The 19311-nt window shown below is 47.0% G+C and overlaps 1 protein-coding gene and 1 long non-coding RNA gene across 2 annotated transcripts in view; one reads left to right on the forward strand and one right to left on the reverse strand.

Annotated features, from left to right (window-relative positions):
- Positions 1 to 19311, forward strand: part of LOC111935816 (uncharacterized) — an 86251-nt gene that overhangs the window by 25781 nt on the left and 41159 nt on the right. The gene's annotated exons all lie outside the window — the stretch shown is intronic.
- On the reverse strand, positions 912 to 18160 carry GPR139 (G protein-coupled receptor 139). The gene is made up of 2 exons (XM_086854692.1): positions 17949 to 18160; positions 912 to 5301 (listed from the first exon to the last, which is right to left on the reverse strand). Exons 1-2 carry the CDS (start codon positions 18067 to 18069, stop codon positions 4367 to 4369), a joined length of 1056 nt encoding a protein of 351 aa, XP_086710818.1. The 5' UTR covers positions 18070 to 18160; the 3' UTR covers positions 912 to 4366.

Raw genomic sequence — 19311 nt, forward strand, 5'->3', positions numbered from 1 at the left:
TCTGCATGTAGCACATGAAGTCTTATAAAATGCAATTAATACTGTGCTGTATCGTTAGAAGTGTCTGTGATTACATTCTGGGATTTTTCTCAGCTGCTTTCTGTTGGTGACTCATTGTCATTCAAGCCCAGCTGGCACCACTGGGTTCTTGGTTGTTTCTGACTGCTGAGGTTTTACAGAAAATGTATTGTTAGAGGCAGGCAAGTGGAGAACCTTGTGTTTATTATTATTGAATTCATCCCATTTTTATCACTGCAATCTGCAAGGTCATCTGATTCTTACATGAAACACCTGTCCTTCAGTCCTCTGCCAGCAGTATAATTCCATTTTTATAGCCTGTGCACTTGATCAGTACTTCTCATGCCACAGCTGTTAATGAAAGCACCAAGACAGGCAGACCCCAGGCTCCTTCCTTAAGGAACAACTCTGATAAGCTCCATCAAACCTGACATTGCCCCTTTCTGAAGTGCCCCTTTCTCCTCATTTGTCTCTTTGAAGCTGTATTTTAAAACCTGTTCCCAAGCCTTTTACAGCAGGGAAATCTGACAAGCAGGTCAGACACTGCCTGCGTGGTCCTCTCCTCTCTGTGCTTCACCCTACAGTGTTTGAGCTCTGAGACACAGGACTTTTCTGGTCAGATTCTTCTCTAGTCTCTGCCTAGTTTTAGTGGGTTTTGTCCTTTTCATGTCCTTTTACTTCTCCAGAGAAATTAGGAACTTGATCCCAGATAGTTTTACATTTGCCTGCAGTGTTAGAAATTTTCATTTCAATAAATGTAGGGCTTCTTCCATGAGCAGTCTCCAGAGGTTCTGCATCCACTTTCTCAGTCTGATTTGTAGTGTATCATAAGTATCTATAAATCAGAAGTATATAAGAATCCATAAACCAAACAACAGCTCCAAACACAGTAGTAAGTTATGCACCATAATTTATTATAATACAAACAAGTTTGTCAAACACAATATATTGTCTACTTATGAAAATATCAATATTCACAATTTAAATAGGTGATAGGTCCCATAATTTTATATACCAGCAACTCATCTAAAAAGTATTTTGTTCCTAGCTGTGGTCTTCAAGAACGTATATCTATAAGTAATTGTAAAACTGTCCATTCACAGCTTATTTTTTCTAATTGTAGATATTTGAAATAAAATTAGAGTACAAAAGACCATCTCCACAATAAAGATGGTTTTGTCTCCAGGATAGTTTTCCCCTAAATAATGACACTACATGTGCTTTTTTAGTTTTTACTATTGGAAAATTAGGAGGTACAAATAATACAGCAAGACAATGGCTAGTTAGCAACAGTCATTGCAAGAGGCTTCACACAATCAAAAATAAGGCAAGTATTATCAACAGCAGCTCCCATATGGCAGACTAAAAAGTCAAGGCTTTATTATCCAAACTGGACTCTAAGAAGGCTTTGAATGTCTGCTAACAAGATACAGCTTGATGCAAAGCCCTCCTAAAATGATGGGGATTGGAAAAACCAACCACAAAACCCACTAGCAACCTTCCCTTTGACTTCAAAGGGCTTTGGAAGCAAGCTCTTAAAGCCCTAAATTATCAGAAGTGAAATGATCAATCCACTGTACATGAAAATTGCACCTTGTCATTTCTAAAATGATATGGAAAACGATTGTGAGTTTTCCCAAATAAGTTAGAAGAATTTAATGCGTTCTTTTTCATAGGGAAAAAAAAAATACGCAGAAAGATTTTTGTTTTAAATATGGTAATTTACAAAAATACATTATCAGGACAGAAAAAAACAGATGACACTGATAGTTTGCAGGATAAACATTATGTTACAAAAATTAATAAGTCACAGCATGTGAATGGCAGCATATGCCATGCACTTAATTTAATTTTTTTAATAAATAAAAGCCCTAAACATTCACTATTTTCTTTAAGGTTACTATTATATTAAGTAGAATAGTGAACTTCTTGTATAAATAGGTATTTTTTCAATAGATACATTCTCAAAAATTAACGACTTATCTATATAGATATTGCACTTCAGACTCATTCACATTTAATTCAGACAAGCATTCCTCATAACAAATGCAGAATAAAAATAAGTTATAAATACAGTGTTTTTCCAAAATGAAATGTACACTACCTTTTCCATAAGGTAACTTTGGTTACTATCAACTGACAAAGTCCAGAGGGAGATTTCTGAGAGAAGGGCAGGGAGGGTGGCCACAAAACTGATTTTCTGTAAAACACTATAAAGGGAGCAATAATTTTAACCTTGTCATGACCAATACAGCAAGGCTGAGCATCCCTTTAACACTTTATTATTGCAAGGGTGAAGCTTTGATATCACGAAGATGAGCAGCCAACAGACTGAGAAGCTCCTCATTTCTCTCTGGGGACATTTAAATGGAAACCATCCCTGTGGTGGGCGAGGGTGGAAAGGCTCAGTGTTTGCTCTCAGCCCATTTCCCCAGAGGTGCCCCTGTCCTTGCTCTGGCCTGTGTGGTCCCTGGGGTGCCTCAGCACCTCACAGAGAATTGCTGAGAGTTCTGCCACTCGAATCCCTGGGCAGTGTGTGGTCCTGGGGCCCTGGGCATCCCCTCTCTGCTCCTGAGCGAGCCTGGGTCTCTCTTGAGATCACCCCTGTGTGTCTTTGGGGGGCTGGCTTTCATGGCCTGTGCCTTCTGCTGCCATTCCCTTCTGGGGAAGGTGAGCTCAGCTTTGCTGGGGTTGGCTCTTGCAGGATGTGGGTACCAGGTATTGTGCAAACACAACCTTGGTGGCAGAAGGGAACCAGGCTCTTTTTCACAGCAGGCATTTCTTAGGGGATTTGCACCAAAGCTGAGCCATCCATGTGCCTTAGAGAGATGTTTTCAGCCCTCTGATCCCACCATAGTGGGCCTGACTGGATCCCTCCTCAGAGGACCTCTCTGTGTTCGTTCCTGATGCACCACGAGCTCCCTGCTGGCACTGGAGAGGGGCAGGGGCACAAACACAGCATTAGCACCAAGCTACTGCTGATCTGCAGCTCCTGAGGAGCTGCTGTGTGCACTGACCATGCTGGGCTCGTGTTCACCACATCCTCACTGCCCTCACACCACACAGGCCAGTGTAAGTGCCCAGTGTAGAATTAAGAGGTTGTGGCATGTGGCTCCAAGAGACTACATGCCAAGATCTGAAAGGGAAAGAAATTAAAAGAAGTGCATTTTCAGCCCTCCTGTCCCTTATTTTCTACACTCAGCATTGATGGAATGCTGTTTTTTGAGTGTGAAGGAAGAGAAGTTAACCACCTTTAAATAAGGGAAACACATCAGCTTAAACTAAGGCTTTAATGTTTTTACTGCTGTTGAGTGTTTAATGAATTTATTTCACAGTTTGTTTTTTGTTTTGTTTTGTTTGTTTGTTTAGCAACTAAATGGAAAATCTGCAATAGGATGGCATCATCCATCAGGAGAAAATCTTAAGCTGAGTTTTTTATATGTGAATCCCCAAAGGCTTGAACATAGGGGATAACTGAGAATCTGTATTGATTGAGAAGGAACCTAAAGGCTCTGATCACTGCTCACAGGAGCAGCTCTGGTGAGAGCTCTGCTTTCGGCAGGACTTGGTTTCACCCTTGAAAGTACTTAGACACCATGACTGAAATAGCTGGGGAAAGATGCTGCTTTTGTTCTTGGCTCTAGAAACATCCCTCCCTCCCTTGAGCTCCCCTGTCTCAGTCACATTCTTAAATAACAACTTAAAACACGCAAATATTGGCAGCTTGCAGGATTGCTTTCCATGCCAAGGCTGCAGCAGGTACTGTACTGGTCCTCGAGCCTTGTTCAAATGAGCCAAAACCAGGCTTGTCACCACTTGTGTCTCACAGGCTGCCTCCTGCAAGGAGGTCTTGACAGCACAAATGTGTGTGGTGGCATCTCATGCCAGAATCAACACGGAATTTTTGGCAAGCGCACGCTTCAGAAATGGCACCTTCCAGAGTACACAAAAACATCCATTTACTTTCTCAATAGCAAACTGATGGTCAAGTAAGGTTTTGTTGTGTTTGAAAAGGTTGTAATTAAACACTGCTGTGGCTTTGCCCTTCTGGTGACTTTGGATTGCATTGGTGTTGGGATGCAAAACGTTTGAGTGTGACTGAACACTAAGACTTGAACTCTGAAGCATATTCAAGATGCTATATAAGAGATGGAGGTGTTTGCCTTCTCACTTTTGCTCCTAAAATCAAGTGCTCCTGTTTCCTCCCAACAGTCTGATCTGCCCCTGGCCACCCAGGGAAATGAAATCAAATGACCTCTCTTCAAAACAGCCATTTCAGAAAATTACATCCTGAAGATGTAACCACTTGTAAAGAACTTGCACCCGGAAACTCCAGCTATTGGCCTCTTCATGGTGATATTTTTATAGGCTTTCCATTCTTATCATACTGGTAAACAAGCATTTTGATGCAGTGAGAGTTGGCTGGGGAAATCCAAGGGCTGCTTGTTATGGAAAAGTTATGGTTTGTATAGAATTGCACAGGTTGCTTCTGACACTTAAAGAAGGCTTTCAAGGTGGCAGCTGCCATTGTGCGAAATCTTTTGCTAATAAAACAGTAGAGGAAGAAATTAATTGCAGTGTTCAGCAGTGCCAGCATATTGGCGATGTCCGACACAATATGGACCACCCAGCTGTTGTTTATAGGAGACACGTAGAGGTGATACAATATCATGATTATTCTTGGCGCCCACAATATGGCAAAAATAGAAGTTATAGTAAACAAGATGGCTGTTGTTTTCCCTGTGGAGTACCCTCGCAGGCGGAAATTGCTCTTTCGCCGCAGCTTGTAGACAATGATGGAATTCAGGATGAAGAAGATGGAGCAGGGCACTAAGTACACAGTGAAGCAGTGGACCCAGATGAGGACGTGGTGCATGGACGTGCTGATGTAGTCTTCAATCCAAATGTTGGGCCACCAGTAGTAGGGGATGCTGGTCAAGAAGCAAGTGACATAGACGCTGACGATGACTTTGCGAGTACGAGCAGGGTAGGAGACCGTGTGGTACTTGAGGGGGTGGCACACAGCGATGTACCTGTCGATGGTCAATGGGACTGTAATCCAAATGGACGTGTGGATGGAAGAAAATTCCAAGACCTCAATTATTTTGTCCAGTACCTGAGGCATCTGTTTGTTTAAGATGAAGTCTTCCATGAGGAAGTCAACAAAGACGATGAAGAAAAGAACCAGGATGTCAGCAGCAGCTAGAGCTAGAAGGTAATTATAGGAGGACTTCTGCCTGCGAGCTACAAGCTGGGAGAGGATGATGACTGTCAAGATGTTTGCTGTGAAGAAAGAAACACAGAGTTAGGCTATTAAGATGTAACATTAGCTTTTCTGAGCCCTTGATTGGAGTTGTTCAAGAACTTGGCAACATGACCACCTTATTAAAGTTCAAGATACCAAAAGGAAAACACCCCAGCTGGGTCTCTCAGACCAGGTGTTGCAATGACAGGACCATGTGGACCTGCTCCCAGCTCTGGAACCCACCCCCTGAGCAGGGGGTGCTGGGACTCCTGTCTGTGCACACAAAGGGAGTGGTAGCAGGAATAAAAATGCTCACACACACACTTGCTCTTATTTCCCACCTTGCTTTTTTCACTTTTTCATATAATGAGGGATGAATGAGAAGGGAATATAAACAGCCCTTGTGGTACTTGCGAGATTTGCTGGAACACTAAGGTGTAGCCAAATTTTAACTACTTCCTCTCGTTTGCTAGAACTTACTGTGTAGTCTTGAATTGGAAAAAAAATAAATTCCTATTATTCCTACTATCAGTTTGACTAGAATGAGACACAAGATTGTTCCCATAAGAGAATCACTTGGCTAGAATACCTGAAGAAGTACTTAAAAATCAGAGATCTGGTTTACTGTACAAGTGGCTGCCAAATGTTCATAGTTGATACTTTCCTAAGTGTTCTGTAAATCACCTCTTCTGTGCATTCAGTGCTTCAAACATTTCTGCAGCTTTGATGGATTTCCCAAAACAAATCAACAATAATTGTAAAGATTCCTTTAAACCAGAGAAAAAGGAAGTTGGTAACATAAAGGTAATGATGGCCTAGGACACGTCCTACAACTGAAAATGCTTGTTTTTTAAAAAACTGCTTTACTTGGCACTGAAAAAACTTTTTCCTTCATGAATGCCTTCAAAGCCTGCTGTCTGGGAGCAGATTTCTGCCACCAGGGAAATGAACTGCAGAAGAGTGAATGATTTTGACTAATAGTCCTCACCTATTTTTCTGTTAACTGAATGTATTAATTTTGTATCTTGGGAAAAAAAAAACCTAAACCAAACATGACAATCAACTCCCTATATTAAAAAAAATAAAAATAAGCACGATCTTTCCAATGGTACTGTCTCAAATTGCCTTCAGGGGAATTTTCCCAATTCTGTCCTCCATTAACGTGAATGCAACTGCATTGATTTCAGCTCAGCGCAGACGTGGGAGACAAGAGGTGATACAGAGAGAACTGCTGTGTCATTTTTCACTTACTTGCTTAGAAATGCCTCTGCTGTGCCTGCTGATGAGCCCTGGAGGTGCAGTGAGTGATGTACTGTCAAGGAAATCCTCGAGCTGGAGTGTTTATCATGGCTCTGCAGCCACTGCTGGTTTTGGCCAGCCAGGCTGACTGGCTCAGCTTCACAGATATTGGATGTGACCCATGGGGTGCATCTTCTCTTTAAATCCTCTGCACTTGACACATTCCAGTAGCAGCAGCTGGAGCCAGTGAGCAGCGAGGGGGATGTCTGAAGGCATTGGTCCCTGCTGGTAACTCTGGCCTGACTGTCAGAGCAGCTCCTGCAGGGATGCTGCAGCCATGCTGTGCTCAGGTACAGCAGCCCTGCTCCTCACACTTTCTATCTATTGCAGGGGTCCTGCTGCTTGCTTCTAACCCTGCTCTGTTTTGCTGCAGGAGCAGATTTATGAGCAGTCCCTTGCACCCTCTGCCCCTGCCTCTCTCAGGGTTCCCAGCCACAGCAGTAGCAGAGTGTGCTGAAATGCAAGTTATTTGTCTAAGGCCAGCAACCCTTGCTTGGTGAGCCAGATTAGAAAATTGATGTGACAAAGTACACATGAACTCTACCCAATTTTTTCTGGAAGGGTTACTGTATCTTCTATTGGAAATGCTTTCCCTGGGATCACATTATAGCTTTTTTTCTTGCTGGATAATATGAAATATAGTAACACCACTGACTTTGTGAAAACAGATACATACTGGGCTGTGGCAGAAAGTTGCCAGTATGCCAGTGTCTTAGCACAGGATCTGTGAGTATTTTTCCTCCTGCACACTGTTTAGGGAAAGTGTGGATAAGCTATGGATGCCTCAATCCTTCATCCCTTTCCTAGGCAGTGTTAAGCTGGTCCTTGGTGTGTCCTCAGAGGGTGTCTGAAGCTCAGTAAAATGGAAGTGATTGCACACCACTGTGTGTGACCAACTGTGTCCTTGTGCCAGTCTCTCAGTAACTCCTGAATGTCTCCTCAGTGTCCTGCTCTCTGGTGGGCAAAAATCACCCACTGGGGGTGAAAGGTGATGGAAGAGTATTTGTGACCATATTTTAACCTTGCTGACACTAATTCTTGCACTAGCATGGTAGTCTGTAAGGAGAACTATGGCAGAGATGATGATGATGATGATGATGATGATGATGATGATGATGATGATGATGATGATGATGATGGAGATATAAAAATATCTGTCTCTGCTGTAATATAGGTGGAGCTACATACAGCTGCTGGATAGGTCAGCACCCCTAAATTGTCCTGGATGGTACACTGCCCATTCCTTGTGATGTATTTTCTAGATACTAAGTGGTTAAGATCATTTGAATTTGAAAGAGATTGATCACTGTGCTGGGAGATGATTAGTGGATGACAGATGGGAATTTATGCCAGCGTCACTTGCTGCAGTGCAGTATTCTGAATTTATAAATATCTGTTTGAGAACCAGGGCTTGATTGGGGACTAGCTGGCTGAAGCCTTGAGGTGCTGCTGATGATGATTAGAAGCAACTGTACAAAATGGCAGTCTCAATTCTTTCCCTCCAGGCATGAGGACATGAGACACTTGAGACACAGCATCCAAAGGCCTCTGATACCCAAACACCTTTGTTCCAGGATGCTCAAAACAATGTAACCTTCAAACTCAGCTGGGCTCCATCACAGGACACTTACATCCCTCCTTTGACATCTCTTCTGACTTTATCAGCTTCTGACTGCAAACTGCAGCACCAAAATTCATTGCAGGTCCTTTGTGTCTGACAGGGATCTTCCTTTAGGAGTGACTTTGGTTCCTGTGTGGATTTGGGTTGTGAAGCCTGGGCAGTCTTCTGTGCCTCAAAGCAGTGCCTGTGCCTTAAGAACAGTTTTTCCCCCCAGCTTCTCATTTCATGGATTACAGTCATCACTCAAATAGTGAATAACAACAACCTTTGCAGGGGATTGGAAGAGCTCCTTTCAGTGACTATTTTCACTGCATGTGAGCTTAAGCAGGAGCCATTCTATCTGTCTAAAGAAGAAATGGGCATAGTTCTGGGCTTTATTTGTGGTTTGTTTTTTCTTTTTTTAATTGAGAGCACTTTGCACGTACACAGCAGCCTGTGCAGTCAAATGGCCTTTACAACACAAGCAGTGGCTCCCTGCCCTGGGAACAGGGCTGGTTCTGTAGTTCAGCAGTTCAGCTTTATAAACTACCTAAATGAAGTAGCCACGAGTGCTGCTCACTGAGCATGATAAACGTTAGGTCATGGAATATAATGGACACCTTTTACCCAACACAGCTGTTGCTAGGATCCCCACAAATTATTGTGTAATGTGTGAGACTTCTCTACAGGCTTAGCAGCAGTTACCTGACTGGCACAGAGAGACAGCTACAAATGGTAAATTTTAAATTGCCTCAGAAAAAATGTTAGCAACACCTCCTTCTCAGAGTTAAGAACTCTGAGAATGTAAGTACAATATGCTAAAAATAAGTGGTGAGAAAAAGGGATGTTCTGGCTTGATGGAAATAGATGATTTCCTCTAAGCTAGGAAGCAATATTCAAATGTAAACAGGTACTGTGTCCAGCAGGCAGATCTGACCACAGTTCCTAACACAGCTGCTCACCAGTAGTTACCAGACTGGAGATGAGGATGGCATTCAGCCCTTTTTTTGTGTGTGAGCTCTCTGGAGAAGCTGATGACAATGGGTGATTTCTGACAAAGGTGCAGAAATCTGTACATAACAGAAATTATTAACAAAAAACCAAAACAACCAAGAATACTGTGGCACTGTAAATACATTATAATTATGTTTGCTATAGCTGGTTATGTGACCTTTTTAAATGACCTCAGCATGCTGTTTGCCCTTAAAGAAGATAGGGTAAGTCCACATTTTCCTCTTACAACAACAATTTGATCCAATATAGATCAAACTCAGCAGTAGAGCAGATGGGGATGGAATGAACGGTGCTTCAGTTTGTTCCTCTCTTTTATTAGCATATTCTGAGTTCCTTCCTTAAACTGCTGTGAAGCATAAAGAGATACTTTATAGAATATAATTACTGCAATACAAGTTTTGTCTTTCCGGGGAGTTCCTGTGAGGATTGATTTTTGAAAATAAGTGGATTTATTTGTTGTTCAGATGTCTGAGTGCTGTCAAACAGCACACAGCAAGGCACCCTCATGAGGGAAGAGCTGTCAGCCCCTTCTGCTAGTGCCTGCATCATCTCCCAGGGAATGGAGAGGAATATGTGGGGGGGAGGGAAAAAAAACAAAAAAAAGCATAATGAAATTATGGCAGACAGGACTGCTACTGGAGGGGGTTTCACATCTTGTAGTAAGGCCCTCGTGTGGCTTGCACTTAGAAAATCCCATGTGCCGGGACAGAACATGTGAGTTCTGAGGCTGAAAGAGAACCTGGAGGTAGAGGATGTCCAAGCTCCTGCCCAGGACAACCCAAACTCCCTCCTGTGTGCAGGAGCCAGGGTTAGTTACTGTCAGGGAAAACACAGCATGGCCTTGTGCTTACAAGTCACAAGTGAATGAGACATCAGTGCCAGAGGCCAGATTCTGACAATGAAATCTGGCCTCTGGGGCCATTTTTCTCACTGACAGCATTTATTAGCTGAGATGGCTCTGGGGAAAGATGCAGTGAGAGAGGTACTCTGTTCTGCAGCTGGCATTAGCCATCAGTGGGTCACAGAGGCCAGAGAAGGATTTTAATCCAGCACAAGCACTTCCTCACAGTTGGAGGGCACAGACAGTAATGGCACAGAGATGCCAGTGGCTGATACTCCCTTTGAGCCTTGCCAGCCACCGAGTCTGGCAGAAAGGTGTAATTACACTGTGCTGCTTTTGGCTTTCCCACACCACTGGAGTTTTCTGGAGTAGCCTGTATAAAATAGGGCTATTTCTGCAGTATGAGAACAGCCCAGATGAACACTAGGGAAGGATGTGGGGAGGTCTGGTTTGGGCTCACTGGGGCCACACATGCATAAATGGGACAGGGTTCTCCTCTTCACATCTTCACCCTCCTTGTCCACCTTTCCTGAGATGGACCTACAGAGCAGAAAGTCTCTAATGAATCTTAGACATTGCTCCTGCCACTCTAAAGCCTTATTTGGAGGTACCCACACAAGGATAAAAATGTCTAAAATGCACATCTCAAAGTCTAGCCTTGCATCTTGCTACTAGAGCAGTACAGCTTTCTAATGGAAACTGGTGCTGGGAACAGAAAAAGTGATCTGCAAAATGATGCAGAAATCATAAAAGGAATTTGGTTATTCATGCAACATATCTGGACAGACAGGGATTTTCAGGGCAATTTGGGTGTCTCATCTGGCAGGTGTCTGTGGCTTCTAAATGTGGGCTGTCAGGGCAGTGTAAGGGGTCTCAAGCTGAGTAACTCAAGCTCCAGGGTGACAAAACCATTCTATCCTTTTGAAACCAAATGCCAAAGCACCGAGGCAGGTGCCAGAGGTGTTTCATGGGATGACTGGGATGGAGGGAGGATGTGATTTCATAAGGACACTGCCATGAATTCTTTACTGAACATGAATAATTAAGAGAATTTTACCTTTGATTGTGGTTTTGCTAAAATAAACCAGTCTTTATGTCTTCCTAAAGCATTAGGTAATGCAATAGGAGCTCATGCTTGCAAACCCCATGGCCAAGCTTTCTCAGAGACGATGCCAATTTTACACAGTATGCAGGAAATTACAGACTTTGTAAAACCATTGCAGTTTGGCTTTATTCCCCCATGGAGAATATACTGCATCCCCACTAGATATATCACTGTGGTGTGCTAGTCAGGACATTGAAGAAAACACAATTGGAGCAAACAAATATGTGAGAAATATCCTAGTCTGATGTAACTGACTGACAGGTGATTTGTCTTGAGACCAAAAGCAACCTCTGGAGCACCTGTCCGTGCAGGCAATACTCCATGTGATGGAAAAGATGGAGAGGATTAATGACTGTACATTGCAGGGACACTGTTTCAGGTGGTAGAAGGGAAGAATTTCAGTGTTACAACAGGCAAACTTCTCTTTTCTTCCATGGATAAAGGGATACAATTCTTTTTGGTCATCTTCTGTACTGCTAATTCTGGTCCTGCTTGGCTGCCTGTACTTCATTCTCTCTGCACAGCCACACTGTATTGGTAACCCAATACCATCTTCTCCCATGATGTCCCTCCAAGAACAGCACCAAGGGCACTCCAGACATCGGATTTTCATATCTGTAAGTACATATCCATATTCTGCAAAATGAGAACTGATTTGTGTGTAAGGCCTCCTGTGCTCAAGGAGTTAATTTTGGCTTCGTTTCCTTTTCTGGTGTCTCAAGCTAATGAGAAAAGAGATTATAGGTTCAAAAAGACCCCCTGAAATGGAAGGTGGAAGCTTTTGTGGACAGGGATTGTTTTGCCCTTGGCAAAAGCAGAGCACAGCCCCCATTAGGACATCTCCGTGTTGTTTGTTTGCCTACACCAAATTGTGACGTGTGTGGTTAAAGGCCTTCTGCTGGCTTGTTTCTGCTGATTCACCCCCATTTTACAGAAGGGAGCAGAAAGAGGATGAGGAGGAGAGAACTAAGTAAGGGAGTGGATGAAGAACAGCAGGATATTAGACTGCCTAGTGCTTCTGAATGTTTTGACTTCTTAACAACTGGGGGCTCTGCATTACCCACCTACCGTGAAAACTGGCTGTGCTCTCTCTTTTGTGTCGTTGTCATTTCAAGGAAAAATGTACTTTGGAGTTTTTCCTTTCCAATCCATTTTAGCAGCCTGCCATGCAAGGTTGTGCACTTCATAGTCTGCTGAGCCTCCCAAATATGGCACCTCATTATCATTACAGCCCTGACAGTGTTGTTTCCTACTGACGTGGCAGAAGAAATCCAAAGTTCGCAATTGCACTCTGTCTAGTGGCATCCAGAAATGTACAATCAACTTCTCCACAGTCTGTGCATGGATTCAGCCACATGCTGTCTTTCAGGCTGCAAGATTTTAGTGGCTACAGGCTCCAGATGTACTGACCAAACTAAATCACTCCCATCTGCACACCTTGATGTCACCAGTTCTGTGCAGGAACAGAATGAATCTGTTATTTTTCATAATGGTTCTTCTCTCCTAAAGAACAAGCATTCATTTTACAATAGGAAATAACTCATTTTAAGCATGTTAGCAGCAGTTTTGTTCCCCTCTGTCCAGTACTGCTATTGTAAATGAGCTGTAGCACCCTTCAGTTGCTCCAATAGCCAAGTTAAAGTTCTGGCAATCTGTTGTCCCCTTTTTAGTAGGAAGCAATATATGGGCCTTGCATCCAATTCAGATTTTAAGTTAGAGAATATATGGCCTTTGAGTAAAAAGGGTGATTGAATCAGGTCTCAGGAGGATTTGGTTCTTATTCACTAATGAGCAGGAGCAGAGAGTGCTGATCTTTCAAGGTCATAACTCTACATTGTAACAACTCTCCCACTCATATTTAGGATCTTCCTTTAGCACTTCTCTTTTTCAGGTATGCTGCTATGAGAAAGAATGTTTAGGTCTTGGAAATGGTGTCTTTAATCAGAAGCCTATACTGTGATTACAGAAGAATATACTAGGCAGTAGATGGCAGGAATCCAAAACGAGTCAGACACTTGTACAGCGCCGTGTGCTCTGTGTACACCTACCTCTGCCTGCTTTGGTATTTACTGCTACTACACGCCACGTGAGTCACCAGCTAACACTGCTACCTGTCCCCCTTAGTGCTCGTGGTAGCATCTGGGTACAGCTGTGGGCACAGCAATCCTCTCCGGGTCTCACTCCCCCGCACAGCTGAGGAGTGCAGGGAACACAGCCGGGCTGCTGCGTGGGGCGGTCTCTTGATCAGGAGAGCTCAGCCCAACAACAGTACCTGCCTTGCCAGGATGATGAGCCAGGCATGCACATCTCCCAGAGAGCCTCCTTATTCCAAACTTTATATAGGGACAAAACTCCAGAAGGATCATGTCTCCATCTTTTGGGCTTGCCTGTGACTGTACTGCAGTTTGCAGTGGGCACAGTGCACCCACGTGTCAATCCAACACCCCGGGAAGCATCTGTCTTGCTGGGCAAGGACATCCAATCTGTCATCTGTTAGAGCAAGGTCCATAACGTGTATCTGTCTCTTCACAGAGTGTTACACCAGCGGGGCACCCCTGCTGAGCCCACACACTGCTCCAGGTCAGGACTGCAGCTTCTTCCCCTCCACATGGAGCCCGGTGAATGCACTCTGTGCTTGGCTGGGCTTTGAATGACCCAGGTTGTCCCCATCTCCACGTCACCTTGTTCAGCAGCAGGTCTGACATGAACACTACCCATTCACACCCTCCAGCTGGGAGCATCCAACCATGTCCAGGCTGCTTTCCCAAGCTTGTGAAGTCCTGAATCTACATTTAGATCAGTGTGATCAGTTTAATGCAAAAGCCTGAAGCACAAATAAAAGAAACAGTTGTGGACCAGGCTCCTGAAGTTCGGAGTGGCACCTCCCTGGGATATTACTGTGAGTCTGTTGCCTCCTGAAGATGCTGTGAAGGTGCTATGCTTTGTGTCACTGGGATGCAATGATCCCCAGAGCCAAAGTGCATCCCAGGTAGGCAACTACTGGGGAGCAAAATGGAACCAGCAATCCCACTGGGACTGGCTAGGAAAGCCAGATTTCACTCTGCCTTTCACACTGTCAGGAGAGAATGAGCCCTGGGAACTTGGATCAGGCCAGACCCTGATGTAGGAAATGCTGATGCTCTGTCCTTCCAGCAGCAATACACTCTATTCCTTATGGAAAAAGTGACTGCATACAAGGCAGCTCCATTGCTGCTGCTCCTTCTAATGAAGCAGGAATCAAGGTCAAAGCCAGGTGTCTGCAGCAAGCAGTGCTGCTTCTGTGCCTGAACTTCTTGGTTGTGTTCAGTGGCCCTACCACAGAAGGAGCTCTTTGGTGCAGCTGCTTTGTGCAGCTCTCACTGACAAAGGGACAGACTGAGAGCGGTACCTGTTGCTCTTTGCTTTCTCACCTTTACCAGCCCCCTCTTGGACTGAATCAGAGCAATTTATTCCCTCCCCCACATCCAACACCATCCCCTCTCTAGCATTTTCTCTCACTAAAGCAAGAAACACTTCCATTAAGACTTTTTCCAGCCCTTCTCTTGCCTCCCAGCAAACTGCAGATGCTTCAGAGGTTTTCTCTGACAGACAAAGGGAGAATAGGGTTAATAGAGCGGGGACTGCAGAACAGCTCCATAAATGAGAAACCTTCCCCTCTAAATGGGAGAGGACCCCACTTCCAGAACCTCTGCCTCGTGTTTGCATTGCCATTTTCTCTTTGTTCCCTGCAGCCTGATCCTGAGACGCCCCACTCCTGGTAGCAGGACCATGTACTTGCAGGACACCTTTGCACACCTGCACTCAAAACAAGTTTCAAGAAATTGTCTTTGTCTTACTAGCCTCTGCTTAGAGGGAACAGAAGCAGTCTCCTGGTCCAGCTGCCTGAAGACACAATGACCCCTGGGCGAGCTGCAGCCACCTTGGGTGCAGTACCAGCCATGCAGGGTCACTGTGCAGTGGTGCCTCTGTGGGTGCCTCTCTTTGTAGGGTGCAGCCTGGCCCTTGCCTCTGTGTGCTACTGCCAGAGCAGGGCTGAAGGGCGCCCACTTTGCTCTCTCTCCTCTCTGCTTTTTACAGGCTTTCTGGTGCCTGGCTGAACAGAGAGGGAGAAGGAGCCACTGCTGAGAACAGGGTCTGCTGAGGTGCCTGGGTTATACGGGGGGGGAGGCAGAGGATGCCTCTACTGCACACACAGCCAGGCCTGGCATCGCTTGGCCTCAACGTGGAGTTGTTGAGTTAGTGAAATTTACTTCAGACAGTACAGCAGGAAAGGTAGAATCAGTTACAGGAAAGGTAGAATCAGTTAACTGGCTTCTCATCAGTCTTTCTCCAAGATTTGTGGCAAGGAGTTAACTCTTTCCATTTCAGCAAAACACTGCACTAGTGCTATATTTGAGGACAGATCCTAGACAGGTTTTCTCTTAAATTCTTGGCATCACACAGCACTAATCCCATGTAGTTCAGGATTCTTTTTCTAACAGCCAGTAAAGTCTGCTACCTTTACAAATTTCTGATGTTAAAAAACTAAAGAGCAGCTTCAACTTAGAACACGAAAAGCTCTTTTTAACACTGCTGTCACCCTGTACCGCATCCTCAATGAAGCCTGGCTGTGTGAGTCTTCCCCTAAGCCCATCCAGCTTGTTCTCATCTCTGTGCATGTGCATCTCATGAATTTCTCATGCACTCAGCACGCTGTGCTTTTACTCATCATACTGTACATGTGCAGCGAGTCCAGGTGTCAGTGCCAGTGCTGTCCTCAGACAATGCACTCTGGACACATCCACACCTGATGAAAGCCCACTGAACTCAGCAGGGCTGCACCACCACATGCTTTGGCCAGTTCTGTTAAGAACTGGAACTGGTGCCACTGCTCTAATCTCCAATCCCTCGAGAAATGCATGAGACCATTGCTAATTTGGACCATGTCTGATTTTAACCATGTTCTTAGAATGACAGTGTTGGGTCTGTAATTACAATGCAGTATCCTAAGGGAGCTGGTGCAAGTATGTGCAGAACGTTCATTAAATGATTTTTCTTGTCTGGGCATGCAAGACTTTCCCCCATTTCAGAGACATACAAAGGCAAGCTTAGCCACAGAATGCTTCTTGACAACTTCTTCACCTGATAATCCTGAGAGGCTCTTGCTCAGTTCCTAGGGGACTCGTGCTGAAATCAGAGCCTTTTTATTACATTACTATGGCTATCTAAGCAGCCCCTAAGGAATTAATGAAGAGGAAACGACCTCCTATCCCTGCTGGCTGGGTCTCTTCAGGTCAGGACTGAGACTCATCAATGTTTTGGAGCACAGATACTTGCCTGTACTCTGCATCCTCTGTGGGTAAATACAGGACTTAACTTTCCAGTTCTCTGAACTATTAGCCAATCAGCAAATTTTAATTATAAGCCAGAAATGGGAAAAAAAACCCCAAACCGAAACAACACAAAGAACATCAATACAGAGAGTGGTAATTACATGCATGTTGCTCAGAGGCAGGCTTCTCTTCATGTCTGATTAAAATTTTTTCTATGAAATAATTGCTAGAAGAAGGAATTATGGTGAACAAGCATTTAGAAACTGTAGATTATTACCTATCATTGCTGCTTGCCATTCCACACAGCACTTAAAATGCGTAGCTCTACACAGACACAAGCAAACTCTCTTTTATAACACCCTTAAAATACCAATTCACCTCAGTGCATCAGAACTTTTTCCCGACTCATTCTACCTGTCCTTGGGATCACTCTAAGTCGCTCTCAGGCTGGAGGTGTTAAACCAGTGAGCAAGCCATGCTGTTTGCCCACCCAAGCTGTGCTGGGATGGCAGCTCTGCCCACTGTAACTACAGCAGCTCCCCTCGGTCCTGCGTGCCGAGGCATCTCACTGGCAGCAGCCACAGGCAGCCCCCTCCAGGAGGGAGCACCTGCTCAGTCCCTGTCGCAGCCAGGCAGTGCTGCCGATGTGATGCTCGTGTGGCATCTGCACGTTTGGAGCTGTGTGCTGGCAGTGGAGCCTCACAGCTGTTCACATCCAAGACTGGGACATCCTTTCCCTCCTTATCTGTGTCGTCTCTAGCTTTTCTTGTTCCAATGACCTCTGTAACATCTTTGTCCCCTTTTCAAGTAGGAAATTTTGCTCAGGTTTACACACTCTGGAGGCTGGTGCCTGTCAGTTGGGACTTTCTTCCAAGCCTTGTACCTGCATTCAGGGGTCTCAGTGTCAGCACTTTGCAGTGCACTGACCTCAAGACTGAACTTTCTACCTCCTGTCCTGCTCCACCAGCCACGGGGACAGGCTCACGAGTGTGACAACTCTCTGCTAAGCCCCTGACAGCGTGCTCCTTCCCCAGTCAGGTTCCGTAGTGGTAGCGTGTCTCTTCCTAAAGCCAGCCCTGCCCCACGGAGTCGGGTAGGGATTTGGAGCAGAAAAATTCGGCAGCTACACTTGTACTCACTGCCGGCCCGGCAGGCGATCGGTGGGGACCCGGCCGTGTGGGTACCGCTCTGGTACTCACATGGCCAAAACGACAGCGGCAGAAACTTCACCACAGGCTCACTCTGTATGTCAAGTTCAAAGTCAGGGTGCGCTAAGGCGGGGGGGAGGGCGAGAGCAGGCAGGGACAAACCGCGGCGAGGGAGGCAGCGCCGGGACGGCAGCACCCGGCGGGGGGATGCTGCTGCCCGGGAGATGCTGCTGCTGCCCGGGAGATGCTGCTGTCCGAACCGGCCGCGCGGAGCCCGGGGCATCCCGAGGACACCGCGGGCGCTGCCCCCATCCCGCACAGCGGGCAGGAGCCGCTCCGCAGCCTCGCCCGTCCCGCGGCACTCACCCGGCAGCCCGAGGCACAGCAGCAGGCTGTAGTAGACGACAGGTGCGTATCCCAAGCCGCAGCCATAGCGGTGGTGCGCCAGGAGCGAGCCGTTGTGGAGGTGGAGGTGGTTGTGCTCCATGGACCCGCTGTCCCCGCTGCCGGCGCTCGCTCCGCCGCACGGGCCGCCCCTCGCTCGCTCAGCGGCGGCGGGAGCGCGGCGCGGCCCCGCGGCGGGCGGCGGCACATGGAGCGGCCCCGGGCAGCCGGCGGGGCCGGGCCGGGCCGGGCGGGGAGGGGCGGGACCGGCCCCGCCTCGGGCCGCCCCCGCCAGCCCGGCTGCGAGCGGGGACCGCCGCCGGGAGCCGCCGCCTTGGCGCTGGGCAGCGGGCGAGCACCGGGAAAAGGGGCTTGTCCTCCGAGCTGGCGCACGAGTCAATAGGACAAGAGCAGAGGCTGCCAGCGGCGTGCCTGGCTGCAGCCCTGGGCTGTGCTTCAGACCGCCTGGAGAGGCAGGGGCTCATCCTGCCATGGGCGTTTGTATCTGCGGCATCGGAACGCAGAGCCGGCTTAATATTGCACTGTCCTCCTCTTGTCCCCGCAGTGCTGCGGGGTGAAGGACGGCGCAGCCAGCGGGGACACTGCCGTGCTCCAGCGGGGACACTGCCGTGCTCCAGCGGGGACACTGCCGTGCTCCAGCGGGGACACTGCTGTGCTCCAGTGGGGACACACAGCCCGCTCCAGTGGGGACACTGCTGTGCTCCAGTGGGGACACTGCTGTGCTCCAGTGGGGACACACAGCCCGCTCCAGTGGGGACACACAGCCCGCTCCAGTGGGGACACTGCTGTGCTCCAGTGGGGACACACAGCCCGCTCCAGTGGGGACACTGCCGTGCTCCAGCAATGACACACAGCCTGCTCCAATGGGGACACACAGCCCGCTCCAGTGGGGACACTGCCGTGCTCCAGTGGGGACACTGCTGTGCTCCAGTGGGGACACTGCTGTGCTCCAGTGGGGACACTGCTGTGCTCCAGTGGGGACACTGCTGTGCTCCAGCAATGACACACAGCCCGCTCCAATGGGGACACACAGCCCGCTCCAGTGGGGACACACAGCCCGCTCCAGCGGGGACACACAGCCCGCTCCAGCGGGGACACACAGCCCGCTCCAGTGGGGACACACAGCCCGCTCCAGTGGGGACAGTGCCGTGCTCCAGCAATGACACACTGCCTGCTCCAGCAGGGACACTGCTGTGCTCCAGTGGGGACACTGCCGTGCTCCAGCAATGACACACTGCTCCAGCAGGGACACCCCCGGGAACGGCTCCCGCAGGACAATGCTGAAGGGAAATCAGAATTTCTGAAACCTTCTTCACCCTTCATT

This window comes from Cyanistes caeruleus, chromosome 17 (genome assembly GCF_971803275.1).
Source record: "Cyanistes caeruleus chromosome 17, bCyaCae1.hap1.1, whole genome shotgun sequence".
Taxonomy (NCBI): domain Eukaryota; kingdom Metazoa; phylum Chordata; class Aves; order Passeriformes; family Paridae; genus Cyanistes; species Cyanistes caeruleus.

Excerpts from the sequence above, each read along its gene's own strand:
- GPR139 (XM_086854692.1), bottom strand. The coding sequence starts at position 18,069 with ATGGAGCACAACCACCTCCACCTCCACAACGGCTCGCTCCTGGCGCAC. Across the intron at positions 5,302-17,948 it reads GCTGTGCCTCGGGCTGCCGG|CAAACATCTTGACAGTCATC; the intron begins GTGAGTGCCGCG and ends CTTTCTTCACAG.